General features: G+C 40.5%; 2 protein-coding genes across 3 annotated transcripts in view; one reads left to right on the plus strand and one right to left on the minus strand.

The window, feature by feature from the left end:
* slc30a7 (solute carrier family 30 member 7) overlaps window positions 1-3,930 on the minus strand; it is a 42,857-nt gene extending 38,927 nt beyond the window's left edge. For both annotated transcript variants that reach the window (XM_069194260.1, XM_006643075.3), the window contains exons 1-2: window positions 3,772-3,930; window positions 2,944-3,045 (exon numbers count right to left, since the gene is read on the minus strand). In XM_069194260.1, coding sequence (XP_069050361.1) covers window positions 2,944-3,045; window positions 3,772-3,851 — 182 coding nt within the window. In that variant the 5' untranslated portion in view covers window positions 3,852-3,930. The remainder of the gene's footprint in view (window positions 1-2,943; window positions 3,046-3,771) is intronic.
* Window positions 3,931-5,466: 1,536 nt separating this feature from the next.
* On the plus strand, window positions 5,467-18,183 carry extl2 (exostosin-like glycosyltransferase 2). Its single transcript, XM_006643083.3, has 4 exons — window positions 5,467-5,562; window positions 9,098-9,516; window positions 13,171-13,241; window positions 14,348-18,183. Exons 1-4 carry the CDS (start codon window positions 5,558-5,560, stop codon window positions 14,837-14,839), a joined length of 987 nt encoding a protein of 328 aa, XP_006643146.2. The 5' UTR covers window positions 5,467-5,557; the 3' UTR covers window positions 14,840-18,183.
* Window positions 18,184-21,450: the final 3,267 nt, after the last annotated feature.

The raw sequence follows: 21,450 nt of genomic DNA on the forward strand, positions 1-21,450 counted from the left end.
TACTGTTGGTATGATGTTCCTTTTCTGAAATGCTGTGTTACTTTAACGCCAGATGTAATGGGACACACACGTTCCAAAAAGTTCAACTTTTGTCTCATCAGTCCACAGAGTATCTTCCCAAAAGTCTTGGGGATCATCAAGACGTTTTCTGGCAAAACTGAGATGAGCCTTTATGTTCTTTTTGCTCAGCAGTGGTTTTCGTCTTGGAACTCTGCCATGAAGGCCATTTTTGCCCAGTCTCTTTCTTATGGTAGAGTCATGAACACTGACCTTAACTGAGGCAAGTGAAGCCTGCAGTTCTTTGGATGTTGTTGTGGGGGTTTTTGTGACCTCTTGGAGTCGTTGCTGCGCTCTTGGGGTAATTTTGGTCGGCCGGCCACTCCTGGGAGGTTCACCACTGTTCCATGTTTTCGCCATTTGTGGATAATGGCTCTCACTGTGGTTTGCTGGAGTCCAAAGCTTTAGAAATGGCTTTATAACCTTTTCCAGACTGATAAATCTCAGCTTTCCAAAGATGTGATAAACCACAGTTGATTTATGTTTTAACAGGGAGGGCAATCACTTTTTCACACAGGGCCATGTAGGTTTGGATTTTTTTTTCCCTCAATAATAAAAACCTTGATTTAAAAACTGCATTTTGTGTTTACTTGTGTTATCTTTGTCTAATATTTCAATTTGTTTGATGATCTGAAACATTTCAGTGTGACAAACATACAAAAAAATAAGAAAACAGGAAGGGGGCAAACACTTTTTCACACCACTGTATATTGATGTAGCCTTCAAGTTATAAAAGAAAAGGCAACAAAATTAAAAGAACAAATTATCAGAAAACTAGAAATAACTGGTAATTATTAAATTAGAGGTGACTGTTGCTGCCCGTTTTACCAGCAGATCTGAACCCTGGTCATTCAGGCCCACACACCCACAGCCTTTCACATCAGCCAAGCTGTATTTGAGTCCTTAGGTGAACTAACAAGTTAATTAACAAGATCTTAAGTTAATTATGAAACAGTAGATAAAAGGAAAACTCCAACACATTTAGGAACAGACAAAACGAAAGTTAATTGCATTCAATCAATTAATCCTGTTAGTGGGTCAATTAAGGATTCCATTAAGTACCCAAGAGTTTAGCTGGAACAAAAATCTGCAGGTGTGGGGATCCCCAGGACCAGGTCTGGGAGTCCGTCATTTAAGGGCATTTAATCCCCAGGCTGCATTATTCACGTACTTGGGCACTGTGCAGCAGTGTACTGGTCAGTAAGTAAGTAGGCGCACACACACACACACACCTGAAATGCTGCTTTCTCTTAGAGAGGGCTGCAGCCCAGCAGGAGCCTGTCCCAGCCACTCAGGGAGCATGCACCCCCCCCTTAGTGGGACCCTAGTCCAACACAGGTGTTCAGCATGGGTGCTGTTAAATAATTGCTGTGGTTGGAGCATGATAAGAATATAAGTATAACAAACAATAGGAGGTCAACCAGCCCATTAGTAACTAATTGATCTGCCGAGCTGAAACCAAGATTTATTCTTTAATGGCATGAAGAATGTTATTTTGGGCTCAGCAGCTCGTGTCATACTCCCACAAACCTTTGAGTTTTAAATGCAATTTCACATGGTTTCCAGTTGTGCTCTCTGGTTCATTTTTTGTATTGTTATAACTAGATGAACGTAGAAAAAAAAAAACATTAAATGTTGATTTTCTGTTCTTGTTAACTATACCACCAAGTTCAATAATTCATTATAAACTCATCCTGCAATTGGAAAATTCTGCACAAGGCACACTTTTATTTTCTATTCAAAACCTCCATACTGTGATTCAAACCAGCAGGGATTGCTTCCAAATGAACAAAACCTGTTAAAAATCAATTTTTTTCCTCCAAGAATGCAACTTCCATTGCATATCCACTCTGCATCGGTCAACAGCAGCTGAGAAACATACCGTAAAAGTGCTCCTGATAATCTGACATCGTTCCTCTGTGTAGCTGACAGACAAGCAGAGCTCATCTACCTGCAGTGGAGGATGACCCTTACAGCCCTGCTGCTACCTGCCCCAATCCAAACTGCAGCTGTGGCCAGCTGTTTGGGAATTCCCAGGAACAGAGCACAGCTGGCTGAGCACTGTTAGGACTGGATGGAGTGGAGTAAAGCAGGGGAATTCTCAGCCTAGGGCCCTGAACGTCTGACATGACATCAGCTGACTGTCCTCCATGTGGAAGTGATACAGACAGTTGTGTTCGGGCTTTGCACTGCTAACAGAAAGACCCTGCAGGACCATGTGACTAGAGCAAAAAGCTTTCACCTCACCCAGTCGGATGCAGTGGATCTGGGTACGCAATTAATTACAGTTGATTTCAAATGCACAGCTAAGCTATTTGGAGGCAGGAGCAGAAGAGAATTGTTAAAAAAAGATGATACAGACCACATGCTGTTTACTGAACCTACTTGGTAGTTGTCAAAACAAATTAAAATGCTTAATCAGCACTGCACACAGTCCATTAATACATCGCCTCACAAGAAAGCAGTTGACCTCCTGTTGACTGTATACTGTTTGGAAAAATGCTTTGGTTCCAATTATCTGCTTGCTGCATTTGGCACATTATACACAGCACCACGTAATGGAGAAATCTGCTATTTTGCCCCTACCTATGTGCGCAGTCTAAGATACAGGAACTGGCCACTGCCAAGTAGCCCCTCCTGGATCAGTCTCCCTAAATCACAGCACTCTGATGGTTCAGCTTCTCCATCAAAACCCTGCGTTTTGAGCAAGTATCACAAACCGTGCCTCAGAAAGAAAAAAATCCCATCTCCCTCTGCCAGCTATTGCTCCATGTCTGTGGAATAAGCACTACGGAGGAGCACTGCTCTCCAGACCTACGTGGCACATCCTGGTATCGTCAGCCAGGCGCGTCCGAGAACTTCTGCGAGTGTTTTCCGTCTTCTTACCTGTTACTCCATATCCCATACAGCAGCTCCACAAAAGCGAAGGAGAGATTCAGACAAAGGAAGAAGAACAGGTTTCGAGAGGTTTTATCCGAAAGGATAGATCTGCAAACAGAAGAAGGGAGAATTACCAGACAGGGCTACCCCCAGCACTGCAACAAGGAAGCGCTGCTAAAGAAACTGACCGACACGGGGGACCCATTAAAACTCACCCCCGACTCTCTGTCAACTGAACGTCCTGGTGCTGCCCTTTAGATTTACATCACCATTCAATATGTAAAAACAAAGTACATTTATATGTCTATGTCAAAAAACATTACAGCAGCCATATTACCTTCTGTCGGTATACAGGCAACAAATTAACATATGGCATCTCCCGGCAACATTAGACCATAATCCAGGTACATCATTTGCGTGTTAAGGGTGTTGACTGTCTGTGAAACTGTGAAGCGGTCTTTTCATTTTAAGCGTAACACCCGGTAAACTAAGATGTCCCTTATGAATTCAGTAGTTCTTTACGCAATTTCAGATGACCGTATGTACTTTCACTGCCATCTGTGGTTCATACAGATACACTCCTCGGCACTGCACCAATCTGCACACTGCCATTGGAAAATCACAGGCAGCAGCATTTACACTTCCAAAAGCCCACTTAAAATGTTTTCCTGAACAACGCGTGTTACCGTAAGGCCTCGCAGTGTCTGCGCCATTGCCCGCCCAGGGAGAAGTTCCTAACCCGGACAAATCCTCACTACCACAACGCCGGCGGAGGAGAAATCACCAAAACACCCGTCTCTTGACTTAAAAGTTATAGAAATATCATCCGTTTACCTAAACCATCCCGAGATCTTGCCCACGAGGTTGAATTTGGGAGGTTTGTATTCATCATCTTTAATAGACAAAGGTAACATTTTTATCAGCCCAACACCGAACCCCGGCACTGAAGCTGCACTGACTGGCCGGATACCCGGAGTCACAGGCTTGTTGCGGTGGAGAACAACGGCACTTCCGGCCAGAGGGGGTCGCTGATTGCCACTCAGGTTACTGCGCAATTAAATGCAGAGCTGCCTGACCCTGACATATTTTACGTTCACCTGAATTGTATTTACCTTATGAAAATGTACGGCTCCCTATGTGCACACACTAAAACGCCTGTGTTGACAGTAGACGAGAGAAGTGTTTTCAAACAGGAATACACCATAGCCATCATACTTCAAATTATTTCACTGTTAAATGGTTTGCTGACCTTATAAAGACTTATAAACCATGACTAGCCACGTTCCCAATAGGAATACACCTATGCGACCTAAACATTAAAAAGCGTATAATAAAATATGTGACTGGCACAGTGGTTAGCATGGCTGCCTAGCAACGCTGGAGCACTGGGTTCAATTCTGGAATCAATTCCAATCTTTGTGGAGATGATGTGTTCACCCTGTGTGCTCCAGTTTCCTCTCACAGTCCATATACATTAATTGGCTTCTGGGAAAATTGGCCCTTGTGTGAGTGTGTGCTCTGTGCTGGATTAACTTCCTGCCCAGAGTGTACACTGCCTTGCTACTGTTGCTTGCCAGGATAGGCCCTGGCTCCCCCATCGCCCTGAACTGTTAAACAGAACCCTCTACTCAGGAGGGAGACCTACTGTATAGGAATAACTAGATTAGGGGCTCTTCGGGTCTATGCAGAACAGCAGCTTTAGATGTTAGTGAAATGGGCTCATGAAGGATAGGAACAGAATGAGAAATCCAACCTGTTTCATCTAGAATTCATTAGGAAGGAATTCACGGGGTGTTCCAAAAACAATGTCGTTGGTAAAACCAATTAAAATAGTATAGTGTTTCTCTAAAAACAAGACCATATTGCTGTTTCATTCATAATTCCCAGAATGTTCCTGTCCAAGTCAGATCACAACACTGGTATTTTTGTAAGATTTGCGTGCCTCTCAGCAGGAGTAGAAATGGATGGACGAATGGCAGAATTTCACTCCAGTCTATATAACGCCCTTTAAGACTGCGTCAATATCTGTGAAAATGTGAAAAGAAGACTGAGGGAAAAAAGGGCAAGTGTTAAAGACGCACTGAGAACAGTGAGTGTGGAGGATGTAATGTGGGAAGTTAATCAGAGACTTGGGTATCTTAAAAAAACTCTCGGCTTTATACATTTTTCAAACCTTTGTATGAAATGCTAGAAAATAGCGATCTTATTAAAGCCGACACCTTTCTATAACATTATTTTAACCTGGCTGCTGAAGTTTACGTCTTATTTATCTTTCATTATTTAAACAAGTATACATTAGAATGCCTGTTTGGTTAACGAAAAAACGAAAAAAAAAAACATTCAGCCACTAGATACAGTGTACGTATGATTGTGCTTGTGCATGTAAAGATCCTGAATTTTAAAGACTGTCAGTTTTTCCACGAAATTCGAGCAAAGATATAATACCCTGTTTTACACGCCTAATGATTGCCCCAAGCGCGGAGCTACAGTAACTAGGGGTTTCACATTTCAATCCTCGCGGAGCTCGAGGCTTCGGTAAACGTTCCCGCACGGCTGCGCAGGAACCCAAGACCCGGCACCGCAGGAAGAGCTTGAAGTGTTGGGAAGTCCTCGGGATGAAATGAGGTAATCGTGTTACAGCAGTTTCGCCTTTTCTTTTAGGGCGAGATGGAATCTAGTTTGTATTGTATAGAAATGAAAATAATAAATATGAATACTATTAGTGATGATGCGGTGTGTGAGCAGGTTTGTTTATATACGTTTAGACTGACACTTTTTTCTCCCCAAACCTTACAAACAACTACAAATCAGGATGCATAAACTGAAAATGATTTATGCCACATGGTAGGTTTATAAAGGAGACGACTGTATTTGATTTTTTTCATTCTGAACTGTTACGGGTATCAACTGCATCAATTAAGGACCCGACAAATGGAAAGTTGTTTTGGAGGAATATGCAAATTCGACCGGACAGCTTTTCGTCATAAACAACAAAGTTTTTGTTGTTTTCTTCGTGTATGCTCTTACGAAAGTTTTTGAAAAAGTTTTATTGCAGTCATCTACGTTTCTTTTTTAGAACTGCTGACTCGGGATGACTAAAACTGGGAAATGTGTAAACGTGATTTAATATAGATTATGCAACCTTTAGTTTCTCCAAGTATAGATGCTGTTTATTCACACGCAACCACTCATTCATTGCAAACAAAGTCGAGTGTGTTCTTTAAAGTATTATAGAAACATTGAAGAGTAAGTTTTAACACCAACTGACTGCAAGTTAGTCTGTAGATGCATATGTGTTGTTCTGTTAGTAGACACCATTATCCAGTGCGAATTACAATATAGAAAGTGTACATTGTGTAAGAACGGAAGAGTAGCGCAATAAAAACAATACAACGACAATGAGGCTGCTACAAATTAGAACAGCTATGTCAAAAGTCTACTAGTATATAGAACGCATTGATTGGGAAATTCATATTTTGCTTGTTTTTTAAATAATCATTATGTTGAATCTTCTTTGGGTGTGTGTGAGAGAGACCTAATGTGGCAGGTATATATACTAAGTAAATAAAAATACAAATTATTTAAGTACCTTAAATGAATATTTGGCTAAATAAAATATTAAAATGAATAAGTATATTTCAAAAACATTCTGTTTTTAAATACAAAATTAGTTTGCTTTTAACTACACAAATTAAAATTTGTGATCTTATTTCAGGAGGTAAGTTATTCCAGTCTTTCTGTACCTTATAGCTCAAAGCCTCATGAAACCTTGAAATATCTTTGTTAGAATATTTCTACAAATCTTAACAAAGGAATTACAAAGTCCCCAGTCACTGAAGAAAGAACTCATTAGAAGGGCTTGTTTATGGAAGACGTGTTATCACTGCATAACTGATGAAGTGTCACGCCCTCTGCAGCCAGAGGGCGCTCCTTCTCTGACCTGTCCCTAGTTTCCGGTCTGCTGTCCTTCCTGTCCCTCTCTTTCCCTTGGGCTATATATTTCCGGGTCTTGCACTCTGTCCTCGTTCAGCATTGATGTTCGGATGTCCTGAGACCTGCCTAGCACCAGGGCGCCCCACGTCCGCTCCCTGAGGGCATTGGTTTCTATACGGCATTCCTGAACTCTTTGCACTAATGAGCCCGGGCCTTTTTCCCGTCTCGCCACTACGCATATGGGTCTTTTTCTGCTCTCCTGCTCCCCACGGTTAGTCCCTTTGGACGTCCGTGACATGAAGTTTAAGGAATCGTGAGAAGGGGAGAGATAGAGTTTTTATGTTTGGGGTGGAAGGAGCTATAAAGGGGATACAGTCCTGGATAGAGAATGGAGAGGCTTGTGTCTGGAAAAAAAACAGTTGTGGAGTATACACATTGATGTTGAAATTTAGAGAAGGGTGAAAGTTGGTGAAATGATGCAGGAATTGCTGTAGCAGGTGGCAGCACCACTTGTAGAGGTTGGGGACAAAAGCTGTATAGAAAGTGAAGAAAAGTTCTTCTACCCAGCCCTCCAAGATGGTGGGATAACGTGGTCCCATCTTGGTAACCGTGGCAGATCCACTGAGCTGGTAGGAAAGGTTATAGTAAGAAAACGCATTCAGTGTGGGAACCAGTTCAGCTAATTGTAAGTGGGTATGAATATGGGGATCAAGTCCTGTATATTTAAGTGTGTGCTTGAGGGCTTATTTGACCATCATCATGGGGACTACAAGTGTAAAGGACTGTAATGTCCATAGATCAAATGAAACATTATGAATCACTGGATCCCAACATTGTAAACTGCCAAAAAGCTGTAGAACCACAGACTTTCATGTAGTCACTCACCTACAGTATGTGCCCATTATCCCAATCTCCAACTCTGTCTGTTTTCTCCTGTGCTTTATATTCCTGCCTGAAACATTTTGTTTTCTTCTGTTTTTCAGCATGGAGTTAACCTTAACTTGTTCTGTTGCAGCCAATCCACACTGATGCAGATCCTCACTCCAACATATTTAATGCCTTTGTGGTATTTCCTCTAATATCATAGCTTAATCTGCCCCTAGGAATGAAACCAGAAATAGCAAAACCTTTTCAGTCATAATCTGTGAAGCTGGAAAATGTGACAACGTCAGTGAAATGTCAACAGATCTACTTCTTCTTCAGAATGTATTTTCGGATTTGTTTTGGTATTACAAGTAAGAAACAGAAATGACAGAAAACAACAGATATTAAAAACTCTACAGAAAATGGGAGCTCACAGGCTGAGAGAAAAATGGAAAGTGGTCTAATTAATCAGGTTTTGACGTTGAGAACTGTGCCATAGTTTTAGCAGAATGTAAACCTAATGAAATCTAACCATACACAAACAAAATGTAGCCAAGCTGCAATCTATTCCTTAAGTCCAAACTTTGAGAATGAACACAGCATGAATTTACATTTTAAAGAATGACTTATGTTTACTTCCTCTTGCTTTGGAAATGTTGCTTCAATCAGTTGTCTTACTGCATTTTCAGTCTAGGCTGTGCATCAAGCAGGAATAATGCTTCTGCGATTCCAGTGAAACTGCAGATAAATGTCTTTCCAAGCATCCTATGAGCTGTCCCTGTCCCGTGGTTTTTACAGAGAATAATTGATTAATACTAACCATGGATTTTTCAGAAACTATTATCATAGTTAGTTATCTATTATAATTAACATACCCCAAACTATTGTCTGGAGGAGTGGAGCAACCACTGGGCCTGAGACTCCCATAGATCTGTAAAGCTGTCTGTGGCAAGGAGTAGCACAGTGTGTTGTATCAAATAAAATGATTGGTATAATGAAAGAAGAAATAATTTTCTCCATAGGTTACAATTAAATGGCTGTGTACAACAAAGGGCAATAGGTGAATTTCCTATACAGGTTTACATTTCCCACAGCCATGAGATGAAGATAAACCAGTTACTAATTACTGGCACTTCACCAAGCACAAATGGAGCAGACTCACACATAACAATGTAGTTATGCATAACAATGTGAACTTTGTAGTTCCAGTTCTACAGAAGGAACCTCAGTCATGAAAGTGCTGTGGGAACATTGCAAACTTCTTATTTCTGGTTCTTGTTTAGGGTGTTATTTATCTGTTGTGACCTCAAAGTGCTCTGCAGTTTACTGTACTGTACTCAGATCCTGTACTCTTTCCTGCCAGGATCTTTTACCGTATTTGCAAGATGCACAGCACCAACCGCAGGTACCTTATTGTGCCCATCCTCCTGCTCTTCGTGGTTGGGGTGGGTTTGACCTTGCTGCTGCCTGGAGTGGACGATGGGGGCCTGGGTGTCCTCAGGAGAGCCAGCCTGTCCCAGCCTCGGGGATCTCTCTCGGACTCCTTCACCATCATCATGCAGACCTACAATCGCACTGACCTGCTGCTCAAACTGCTCAACCACTATCAGGCCGTGCCCCACCTGCACCGAATCATCATCGTGTGGAACAGTGTGGGAGAGAAGGTGCCCCAGGAGCTGTGGGACTCTCTGGAGCCGCACCCTGTGCCTGTGGTTTTTAAGGAGCAGGCCGTGAACCTCATGCGCAACAGGCTGCAACGCTTCCCAGAGCAGGAGACTGAAGGTGATGGCAGTAGGCTTTACACAGGGGTGAGGGGAGATCACACTGACAGCTATTCACAACAGGTGCCCTTCTAGAAATGAGCATCTGCTGCAAACCCTTCCATAGCAGTGAAGCATCCCTGTGACACACTGTACCTGTTGCAGGTACTGTAGTGTCATGACTTTAGGATTTTAGGAGGGATTTTAGAGTGCGTAGGAGGGAGGACTAGCACTGGCACATATTCATGGACAAAAAAGTCTACTCATCTGTTTTTGTTTTGCAGTTACATTGATGAAGAGTTTTTAAATTTATTTTGAACTCTGCTGATTCCATGATGAACCTCCAGTCCTCACAAGTGTTAATAAACCAGTATTGTTCTTCATTCAGGAAATACAGTGCCTTGCGAAAGTATTCGGCCCCCTTGAACTTTTCAACCTTTTGCCACATTTCAGGCTTCAAACATAAAGATATAATTTTTTTATTTTATGTGAAGAATCACCAACAAGTGGGACACAATTGTGAAGTGGAACGAAATCTATTGGATTTTTGAAACTTTTTTAACTAATAAAAAAATGAAAAGTGGGGCGTGCAAAATTATTTGGCCCCCTTGCGTTAATACTTTGTAGAGCCACCTTTTGCTGCGATTACAGCTGCAAGTCGCTTGGGGTATGTCTCTATCAGTTTTGCACATCGAGAGACTGAAATTCTTGCCCATTCTTCCTTGCAAAACAGCTCGAGCTCAGTGAGGTTGGATGGAGAGCGTTTGTGAACAGCAGTTTTCAGCTCTTTCCACAGATTCTCGATTGGATTCAGGTCTGGACTTTGACTTGGCCATTCAAACACCTGGATACGTTTATTTGTGAACCATTCCTTTGTAGATTTTGCTGTATGTTTGGGATCATTGTCTTGTTGGAAGATAAATCTCCGTCCCAGTTTCAGGTCTTTTGCAGACTCCAACAGGTTTTCATCCAGAATGGTCCTGTATTTGGCTGCATCCATCTTCCCCTCAATTTTAACCATCTTCCCTGTCCCTGCTGAAGAAAAGCAGGCCCAAACCATGATGCTGCCACCACCATGTTTGACAGTGGGGATGGTGTGTTGAGGGTGATGAGCTGTGTTGCTTTTACGCCAAACATATCGTTTTGCATTGTGGCCAAAAAGTTCGATTTTGGTTTCATCTGACCAGAGCACCTTCTTCCACATGTTTGGGGTGTCTCCCAGGTGGCTTGTGGCAAACTTTAGACGAGACTTTTTATGGATATCTTTGAGAAATGGCTTTCTTCTTGCCACTCTTCCATTAAGGCCAGATTTGTGCAGTGTAAGACTGATTGTTGTCCTATGGACAGACTCTCCCACCTCAGCTGTAGTTCTCTGCAGTTCATCCAGAGTGATCATGGGCCTCTTGGCTGCATCTCTGATCAGTCTTCTCCTTGTCTGAGCTGAAAGTTTAGAGGGACGGCCAGGTCTTGGTAGATTTGCAGTGGTCTGATACTCCTTCCATTTCAAGATGATCGCTTGCACAGTGCTCCTTGGGATGTTTGAAGCTTGGGAAATCTTTTTGTATCCAAATCCGGCTTTAAACTTCTCCACAACAGTATTACGGACCTGCCTGGTGTGTTCCTTGGTCTTCATGATGCTCTCTGCGCTTTCAACAGAACCTTGAGACTATCACAGAGCAGGTGCATTTATACAGAGACTTGATTACACACAGGTGGATTCTACTTATCACCATCAGTCATTTAGGACAACATTGGATCATTCAGAGATCCTCGCTGAACTTCTGGAGTGAGTTTGCTGCACTGAAAGTAAAGGGGCCGAATAATTTTGCACGCCCCACTTTTCATTTTTTTATTAGTTAAAAAAGTTTCAAAAATCCAATATATTTCGTTCCACTTCACAATTGTGTCCCACTTGTTGGTGATTCTTCACATAAAATAAAAAAATTATATCTTTATGTTTGAAGCCTGAAATGTGGCAAAAGGTTGAAAAGTTCAAGGGGGCCGAATACTTTCGCAAGGCACTGTATTTTAAAGAAAAGGAAATTGACTTCATTCTCTGATGTGTCAGGCCCTCATGTAATAAAATCTTATTTTATTTTATATTTGAAATTGATAATACAGAAAGTAATATGTTCTGAATGCTTTTTCCAAAGGTATAGTGCTTAGAAACCTTTATCTTCCCTTACATTGGATAGATCACTATTGTAACAACACTTTTGTTTCTTTATCTACTACATTAGTCAAAAAGCACTGGCTCTTATGTCCTCTGTGAGGCCTAGGAGCATCAATCTAGGAACATTCAAAATATTGCCGCTAAAGCTAAGCAGGTGTGAGCCTAGTCAGTACCTGAATGTAAGAGGTGTTAGTGGGGTCAGTAGAGGGCACTCACTCCCCAATCTGGGTGGGTCCTAATGCCCCAGTATAGTGAGGGGCACACTGTACTGTGAAAAGGTGCCATCTTTCGGATGAGGCTAGATCCTGACTCTCTATGGTCATTAAAAATCCCAGGGTGTTTCTTGAAAAGAGTAGGGGTGTTACACTGGCTGTCCTGGCCAAATTTCCCATTGGCCTTTACTAAACAGAGCCTCCTAATAATCTCCATCTATGAATTGGCTTCGTCACTCTGTTCTCCTCCCCACTGATAGCTTATTGTGTGGTGAGCGTACTGTGTGCACTATGGCTGCCGTCATATCATCCAGGTGAGTACTGCACATTGGTGGTGGTGGAGGGGAGTTCCCATTACCTATAAAGTGCTAAGTGTAAGGAATTGTTATTATTTGCCTATTGATGACATTTTAAATCTCTGAATGTAACTGTTTAATTCTTTGGCCACTACTATTGCTCCAAAACAATGAGTTTCACTTAAATGTCAGGCTAATCGATTTTATTATAGAATTAAGTCAAAAGGCCGTAGAAGGATCAAGAATAGCTGACAGAACTGTCCTGAAACTGTTCTGACAACATCATAAAACATTAATAAAGCTACAGAAATCCAAGTATTTATTGGGCATTATAGAAAAACCAATGAATAAACCAAAAGCCTTATTATTGTTTTTTGAATCAAAGTTAAATGATTAACAGTCTTAACTGTTGTGAAGGGTTCTAGAACTATATTAAACCTACACCGGATGTGTTTAACAATAACACAATACCTTTTATCTAAGGAGAAACCCAAATTCACAACAGGTGGTTGTTAAACTGGACACTAGTGACCACTCCTTTACTGGAACACCTCCTAATGTGATATGTGCTCTTATCCTGCTTCCATAATAAAAGGAGTAAAATCTGTTTAGTTTCCAGTCCTTATTAAACTAAGTCCAACAGTGAAGGAGCATTTCAAAATGCTCTCAAAATATGCCAGTTTCACCTATCCTGCTAAACAACAGATCGCTCACTAAAAGATTCACGAGGATGTTATTGGCTCTGGTAACAAACCTTTTATTCTCATGGAGCTTGTCTTCAGAGCTGGAAAAACAAGGCTTCCCCAGCTCTGAGGCTGGGTGAAGCGTGGTGTCCATTGAGAAAAGTGGTCAACTGATCCAATTAAACCCCAGCCGATTCACCTCAACCCTTTCCTTTGGGTATTAAGCCATTCATGGCCTAGGAAGGCCTGCTGTAGTGTGGCCCCAGGGGACTTCAACCATGCTACTCATGTCTCACTCACCTGTGTTCACAGCTGTGCTAATGCTGGATGATGACACCCTGATCAGCGCTCCAGACATCAGCTTTGCCTTTTCTGTCTGGAAGGTACAGTGATTATTATATCATCAGCAATTTTCTCTTGGACTGAAATTGGAACAGCTTGTCCTCCTGAGTGAATTAGAAAGGTTGACAGAGATTAGTGTGTTTGGACAGTAATGTTTGTAAGATCTTGGAAAATATTTGAACTTGCCTTTGTTTTAGATTTTCACACTGCCAAACCTAATATTGAAAGTATAAACAGTTCTTATTGAATCTTGTACAGGAATTTTGCACACTGTAATAGGTTAACTACCAGCTAAGTTTACTGATTGCAGTGTTTTCTTAATAGTTACCGTGTTGTTGATTTGCTGTTTATGTTTCTGATTGATGTTGGATGATGGGCTAAAGCCAAAAAACACTGCTGTGTGACTTTGGAAACCAAGCAGGCTTTGGCTGTGAAAACAGGAAATGTCTTTCTTGTCAGCATGATAGAAGGAAAGACAATGCAATATTGTTTGTAATGCTAGTATCTTGCATGTTTGTGACTGAAAGCTTTAGAGGATGTGCAGATAATGGTTGTTGCCCCATAATACCTTGTGTTGCCCCCAGTTTTCTTCAGCAAGTGGTTTCAGAATGTAAGGCTTCATGTGGTGTTCAGGGAATCTTTGTTTTCAGATTTTAATGGCCTGCATTGTTAGGAAGAGTCCTAGACTACTAATAAATAATAATGTGATTTCTATGGTGGGATTCCAGTAATATTTCCTGATTATTCTGACAGCCCATTCTATCTGAACAACAAAATCTCAGTGAGTTATAAATCATGAAGATGTTCTTAAACAGTACAATTACGACTTGAAAAACAGCATTTCTTGTCATTTACTCAGGATTGGTTACTTGAATAACTTGTTTAGTGTTTTCTAAGATTGTTTCCTTATAATACTGTCAGCTGGTGTGTGAGCACCTCACTTTTTGACTGAAAAATCCTAAAAAGTGAAAAGATTTTTCAGTTTTGTCTAAATGTCTGAGAAAACAAAACATTCTTTTCCAGCTCTTTGGTACACCTATGAGATTATGGCTTTTAAAGGCACTGTACAAAACTGGTGATGTTTTGACATGTGACGGTTATAAAAGTTAACCATGAAATTCTGTTTTGTCTTCCACTTGTGTTGCAGCAATTCCCCAACCAAATTGTGGGTTTCGTGCCCCGCAAGCACGTCCTGACGCCCTCGGGGGTGTACAGTTATGGCAGCTTCGAGCTGCAGGACCCTGAGGCCGGCAGTGGGGACAGATATTCTATGGTGTTAGTCGGAGCAGCATTCTTCCACCAGAGCTACCTGGACGCCTTCCAGAGGCAGCCGGCTGAGGTGCTCCGCCTGATCGACGAGACGCAGAACTGCGACGATATTGCCATGAACTTCATGGTGTCCCAGATCACCCACAAGCCAGCAGGGGTGTTTGTGAAGCCCGTGGACATTCGCAACTTGGAGCGGGACGCTAGCAGCGGGTACCTGGGCATGTGGCACCGGGCAGAGCACCTCCTGCAGCGCTCCTTCTGCCTCAACCGCCTGGTGCAGATCTACGGCGGCATGCCATTGCGCTACTCCAACCTCATGATCTCACAGTTCGGCTTCCCCAGCTATGCCAACCACAAGGACAGGCATTGAGCCTTTCAGAGTGGCCTGGAGTCTGCTCTCTGTGTGACAGGCTTCTTAGATGGCCTTTTCTACATGGATTTCTTTTGGTATTACTGAGATCAGCCCTGGTGGTCCTGCTCAGTTGACAGGAGCCTTACCTACACAATGTGAAGCAGTTGTAGTCTGAGGCAGTCCTCATTTTTTTAAAGCTGCATGCACCTAGAATTGCTCTGATCTGTATTTACATTGAACAAACCCAGTTGGTCTAATAGTGGATGATCAGTCTGGATGTTTTCTAGATGCCTTATCTAAATGTTGATCAGAATAGGAGCTTCCCATATTGTGTTTCTTCAGGGGTTGAAGCCTTTGACATTTCCACAGACCAATAACAAATGCTTTGGTTATCATGAGTAATAGATTTTCAATGAGGCACATTTTTCCCATAATTATCCCCCTGAATTAGAAATAAAACTGTGTGAATGACTTTTACTTCCTAGATAAGAATTAAGAATTTACAGTAGCAACAAGCAATTTTCCACTCATTGTTTTCTCAGTCTTGAACTTATTTTTCTCATTTCACTCATCAGTTAAGTTTTTTAAAATGTTTTATGGTCCTTTATGTTTTGCAGTCCATTGTGATCCTGGAAGAAGCATTTAGAAAATGGATGAATGATCCTTTATGTGGACTTAGAAAAAAACAGGAGTTAAATCCTTAACCTAGATGCACCTTTTGTTTCTTAACAGCAGAGGGCACTCCAACCACACTCCTCTGTCCCCAGATCTGCACAGGTTGCTCATCCTAGTCTTGTTTCATAGCCTTGAAAATCTGCACCCAGATCTATAGAGTCAAATCAGTGAGGGAAAGGTGAGTGAAAACAAGTCAATTTTTTTAAAGCAGGACTAGATGATCCAGTGAGTGAGAAATGTTCTTGTTCCAGGGGTTTCTGGTTTGAGTCTACGCTCTGCCACAGGCTTGCTGTGTCTCTAGATGACTAAATCACTGTGCTAACCTTCAGATAAAATAGAAGTGTGATGTCCTACTGTCGGTCACTCTGAAGCTGACATCACACTTCACTCTTTCGTTGCTAGATGCCTCTTCGAGTATAAAAGAATATTATTCTTTATTTTATGCAAGCTCTTTCACTGTTTTACACGGAAATGAAGTAGTACTCTCTTATATTTTAATCTATAATTACTGTGCTTTGCACTCTAAGGAGGAACTGTAACTCTGGAATGTCTACTGTATGACATTTCAGTGTATAATACTTTATTGCCTCTGCTGCTCAGTCTGATCACTTTGCTGAAATCCCCAAAGATGCATTGAAATTCATACTGGCTCCAGAAAACCTCATCAGTGTGTGTAGTTGTATGTATGACTGAGGTAGGGCAGCCCTTTTATTCCTGATCGTACACTAGAAATCAACATTAACACCAGAAGCCGTGTCTTATAGGTCTACAGGAGGGAAAGATTGTGGTCTGCAGAAAGAGAGGTTGTAGGTAAGATAGACAGCCCAGATCAGCACAGTGAGATCACACAGTTATTGTTTATCTCTAGGGACCATTATTACCACTCATCTGGGTGACTCATTTTTCAAAATAAACTGTATTACAGGTTGTGGGAAAACATTACTGTTATTTACAGCACTGAATCATTTTCAGAAGGCGCTGGCTTTTAGGTAATTTTATAGGTAAACATTTTATGTTATCAGCTACCCTGCAGGCATTCCAGGGGTTAATTAGAGTTGGCCAAAATGTTGAGGTCAGAATTAAAGTTGTGAAATATATCTGAGTTTTAACTTTTCAATTCAAGCTGTACAAATTTTGTATCGGCCCTCTTCCATGTTGTTTCAAAACAGCTTCCTGTATTAATAATTATCTTCCTGTGTAGCCAAGATAGTGTTCTTACATGTAGTGTTAAAAAAGTTAATTCTGACTAAAGTTCTGAAATGTGCATTATTCCAGAAATACTGATCTAATGTAATTCTTGCTAGGAAAAAAGGTTCTTAAGTTAGGTTTTTCGCATTACAAGTTTTAAACTAGAAGCAAAATTACACTTGGACACATATCACACATTTTTTGCAAGTCAGTAAAATTTGGTTTGTTTATCTCTTTTATATGGAATTAACCCTATGACATGGAAAGTCCACTACCTGTGAAGTTTCCTATAAAAACCACCATGACTTATGAGGGGAACAGCCTCTCTAGGTGCTGTGATCAACACACATGAGTTGCAGTCATTTTTAAAAAATCTGGAGGTCTAACTCTGATTACATAGCAAATTCCTCTGTGGTATCCAAGAGATTACTCCCTAAGACTCTAAAGGTCTTTCTCAGGTTTTATTACAGGACAAGTACATTACAAACCCACTGAAATCATACGCATGCAAAGTGATGATTATACCGTCATTCAACAGACTCGGCTCGACTCCTGGACAAAATCTCTACAGCTTTTAAAATAGTTGTTATAATAGTGTTATTCCCTGATGTCTCGATATCCATTCAAAATAATAAAGGACAGATATGTTTTGATATAAGCAGTGGAGCTCTGAAGAGCAATAAAAAATAAAATAATTGAAGAAGAGACTACAATTCTAGTCACTATGGTCACTAGGTGTCACTGACGGGCCAAAGATTGCAACCGGACCTGTAGAGGGACAGAAGAATTTCTAACATTGTTTTTTACTCCAGAGCAGAATATGCTCTTTATTTGCTTGACCATGAAAATGACATATCATGTTATCTTCAGACATCCATCTGGGAACAACATGGGAAACAAAGACTGTATGGAAAACAACAATAACCTGTAGTTATTAGTCACCGGTTTTATGATTTAAAAAAGAATTATCCCTTTACTTTCAATCACTGCTTAATTCAATTCAGAGTTCCACTGAGTTGGACCAAAGCAGGCAGGCAATACATCCTGGCATGACACCAGTCCTAAAATTTTGGAGCCAGTTGTGGGCTAGAGCAGAAGTTTTTGTAATTTGACCTGTGACCCTTTTTCTCAGTTTTTTGTTTTGTCTGGAGGATTGTGTTTCTAATATCTTTGCTGTGACTTTTAACCAGCTGTCTCCAATTTTATATGTGTCTAAAAGGAGAAATCCTTGAGTGAAAAAATAAGGTGCCCTCTTGAAAAACTGCTTCAAGGTGTTTTCTTTCTATTCAGAATAGAGACAAAGTGTTTGGCTGTCAGGACAGGAATGTTGTTACTGTCTAAATCGTTAGATTCCCAGGATAAAACAGGAATTAAGATGCCGAATTGATACAGAAGAGCTTTAATGTCATTGTGTCCAATATTACTGTAGCTGTTTGTAATTTCCTAGTGAGATATCTTTCTTAATTAAAAATACATTAAATTTAAAGGAAATGGTAAAATCAATGGCAGACTGCTGTGCCTTTTAATAATACTTCCACCAAAATAAATAATTTTGGAGATTAGGAAAATAATGCAGATGAAAGAGGTAACAAGTAGGATTTTGAAAGAATGAGGAAAAACGACAGCAAAATAAGATGGAATACCATGTGATTAATCTTGCTCTCTAAATGTTTAGCACATTATATAATAGTAATATTTGTGTTGTTGAATTGTGTAACAGATGCATTCTGTATTCTGTGTTTCTCCTAGTAAAAGGTGTTGCTAAAGAGCAAGGAGGCTCATATATAACTTAAAGTGAAAGTAGGACAGTAGGTTTGTCTGTCTTCACATGCCTGAGTTCAGGCACAAATCTTTGCTAATCTCTGCTCAATTAAGTGAATCATGAGTTCCATTCATTACCTAATGTTGACACTGATATAGTGGCTATCAAAAGTATTCACACTTTCACAAGTATTCAAATGTATAGTTAGAGTTTTTCACATTTTACTGATACAATATAGAATCACAATGTATTTATATGGGATTTTTTGCCATTGATAGTACAAAACAAAGTGAAAACAAAATTCTACAGATCCCCCTAAATTTATTATAAATTAAAAACAGAAAATAAGTGATTGCATATGTATTCATTCCCTTTACTACAACACACCTATGGTTATAGCTATGGTGCAACCTGTCTTTAGAAGTCAGTCAAATATTTTTTGAATGGAATCCACCTGTGTGCAATTAGAGTATTCATATGAGTTCAGGATAAAATATATCTCTGGGAGGTCCCACCATTGACTAGTAAAGCTCCCAACAAAAGCTAAATCACTAAACTGTGAAGACAAAGAAACTTTCAAAGAAAAAAGGGTTATTGAGAAGCACTAATCAGGGTTAGAGGCATGAGAACTTTTCCAAGGCATTATATATTCCCCAAAGCACAGTAAATTATAAAGAAACACAGTACACAGTACGTTATAAAGAAATGTAGAAAATATGGCATAACTGTGAAACGTAATAATGGGGTGTCATCAAAACTGAGTTTCCAGGGGAGAAGTGTCTAGTCAGGAAGGCCACCAAATGGCCCGTGACAGCTCAAAAGGAATTAGAGTCCCCCATGGCTGGGAGAAACTGTGCATATGACAGTTCTTTGGGTGCTTTACAAAGTTGGGCTTTGTGGCAAAGTGACATAAAATATCACATCAGAACTTGACTGCAATTTGCCAGAAGGCATATGGGAGAGTCTGAGACCAAGTAAGCGCTATGTTTGGCGTAAGCATAACAGTGAACATCATCCTGAGAACACCATCCCTACTGTGAAGCTTGGTGGTGGCAGCATCATGCTATTCAGAAGCTTTGCTGTATTAGGGCCTGGAAGACTTGTGAAGATAGAAGGAAAAATGGATGTAACAAAGTACAGAGAAATCCTGGAAGCACATCTGCAGTCTGCAAGAGACATGGGACTTGGGAGAAGATTCATCTTCCAGAAGGCCAATGACCCAAAACATGCAGCCAGTCAAATCCAAACTGGAGTGGTTAAAAAAGAAAAAAGTCAACATTATGAAGTGACCCAGTCAAATCCTGGATCTTAATCCAATGAAGCATCTGTGGCAGGAGATGAAAATTGCTGTTCATCAACTGTTCCTATCAAACCTGGGAGAATTTGAGCAATTTTGTAAACAAGAATGGGCAGTAATAGCAGTGTCCAAATGAAGATTTATGGCTGTAATTTCTACCAAATGTGCCTCTAGCAAATATTCTCTAAAGGGCGGTGAATACCTATGCAATCAGTTATTTTCTGTTTATTTTTATAATTAATTAAGGAAGAACTATAAAATGTTGTTTTCACTTTGACATTAAAGGGTGTTTTCTGTCAATAGCAAAAAAAAACAGTTAAATACAGTATGATTCCATATTGTAACACATTTACATTATATTGTAAATACAATCTAAAAAGACCAAGGGGGTGAAGACTTTTGATAGCCGCTCCATATCTCCCTCAAAAGCTCAGTTGTATTAATATGTTTTGCATCTTTCTTGGTTGTGTAGTTTTGCCCACGCTCGAAGAGGTGAGATTTGTACTGTAATCTTTTTCTTGATATCTATCTGTTTTTCAACAGATGCATGTCCTTTCAGCAGACTGATTTGTCTCATTGGCTTTCTTCCTGCTTGCTTCCTGCACAGACAAACCAGTAGTAAAGGTTTATTTTAATAAGCTAGTTTTATCCTTGATTAAAACCAGTGGGGCTCCACCCAGCCGCCTCTTTCTAAAACGCACTTTAAAATGACATTTTGACATTGGATGTACTAATTTATTATTAATTATTGCATTCATGTATCACTTTTCATCCCAAAAGATAGGACAGATCCATATCATCCAATGCTAAAGTGTAGCCCCACCTGGATGACACACAGCAGTCAGTCTGCATGAGCAGATCAGGGGGAGGAGTTAGAAACTGCTGCACCAGTTGAATTAAAGGGCAATTTAAGGGAGCCTGGGTTTTAGCCAAGACACAGGATTACATTACTGAACTGTGCCATTAGAATTTTAAATACCAAGTAGTTTAACATCACAATCAAAAGACAGCATCTCCTACAGCGGTGTCCCTGGTCACCACAGTAGACCATTGATTTGGAAATTTTGATCCAGTGAGTAGATCACCACCTACTGGTCCACCAACCCCACTTACAGCAGCCTTGATTAGCTTTTCAGATCTGGCTAGAAGGTGGTAGTGCTGCTATCATTTGAAATGCACAGTTAATTTTTTTCCCAGTTTTTAAAATATAATAATAAAGTTGATGCCTATTCAGTGATTGGTGATCTGGAAATAAATATGGTGAATTGCAAAACAGCTTAGTGCACTGGCATGAATAACTTTATTAATGAAAGTAGTTTATGAGAGTTAGATTGAATACACGTGTCTTGCCAAAGTATTCACCCCCCTCAACCAATGATGTACCATTTTGTTGAATTACAAATGATGTTTACAAGCTATGCAACTTGCTTAAAATTTCAGGAGTAACATGCAACCAGACTGTGATCTCAGTGTGTGAAAATGAGAGCAACAGGTAAAATTTCCAGCTGAATTATGGAAACATAATTTCACTGCTATTCTTCTAGATACACCTCCGGCCAGTCTTAAAACCATAGCTTCTGCTTTTTACACGTGACATTGTTAGAGAAGGGAGGGTTTTCATGGTACATAATAAAACATTATTTCACCCTTTCCAGTTCAGTCTCATCTTTGCTGAGGCATCTTTTCTGTGAGGCAGTGATGATATTG

Source organism: Lepisosteus oculatus, chromosome 9 (genome assembly GCF_040954835.1).
Source record: "Lepisosteus oculatus isolate fLepOcu1 chromosome 9, fLepOcu1.hap2, whole genome shotgun sequence".
NCBI lineage: Eukaryota > Metazoa > Chordata > Actinopteri > Semionotiformes > Lepisosteidae > Lepisosteus > Lepisosteus oculatus.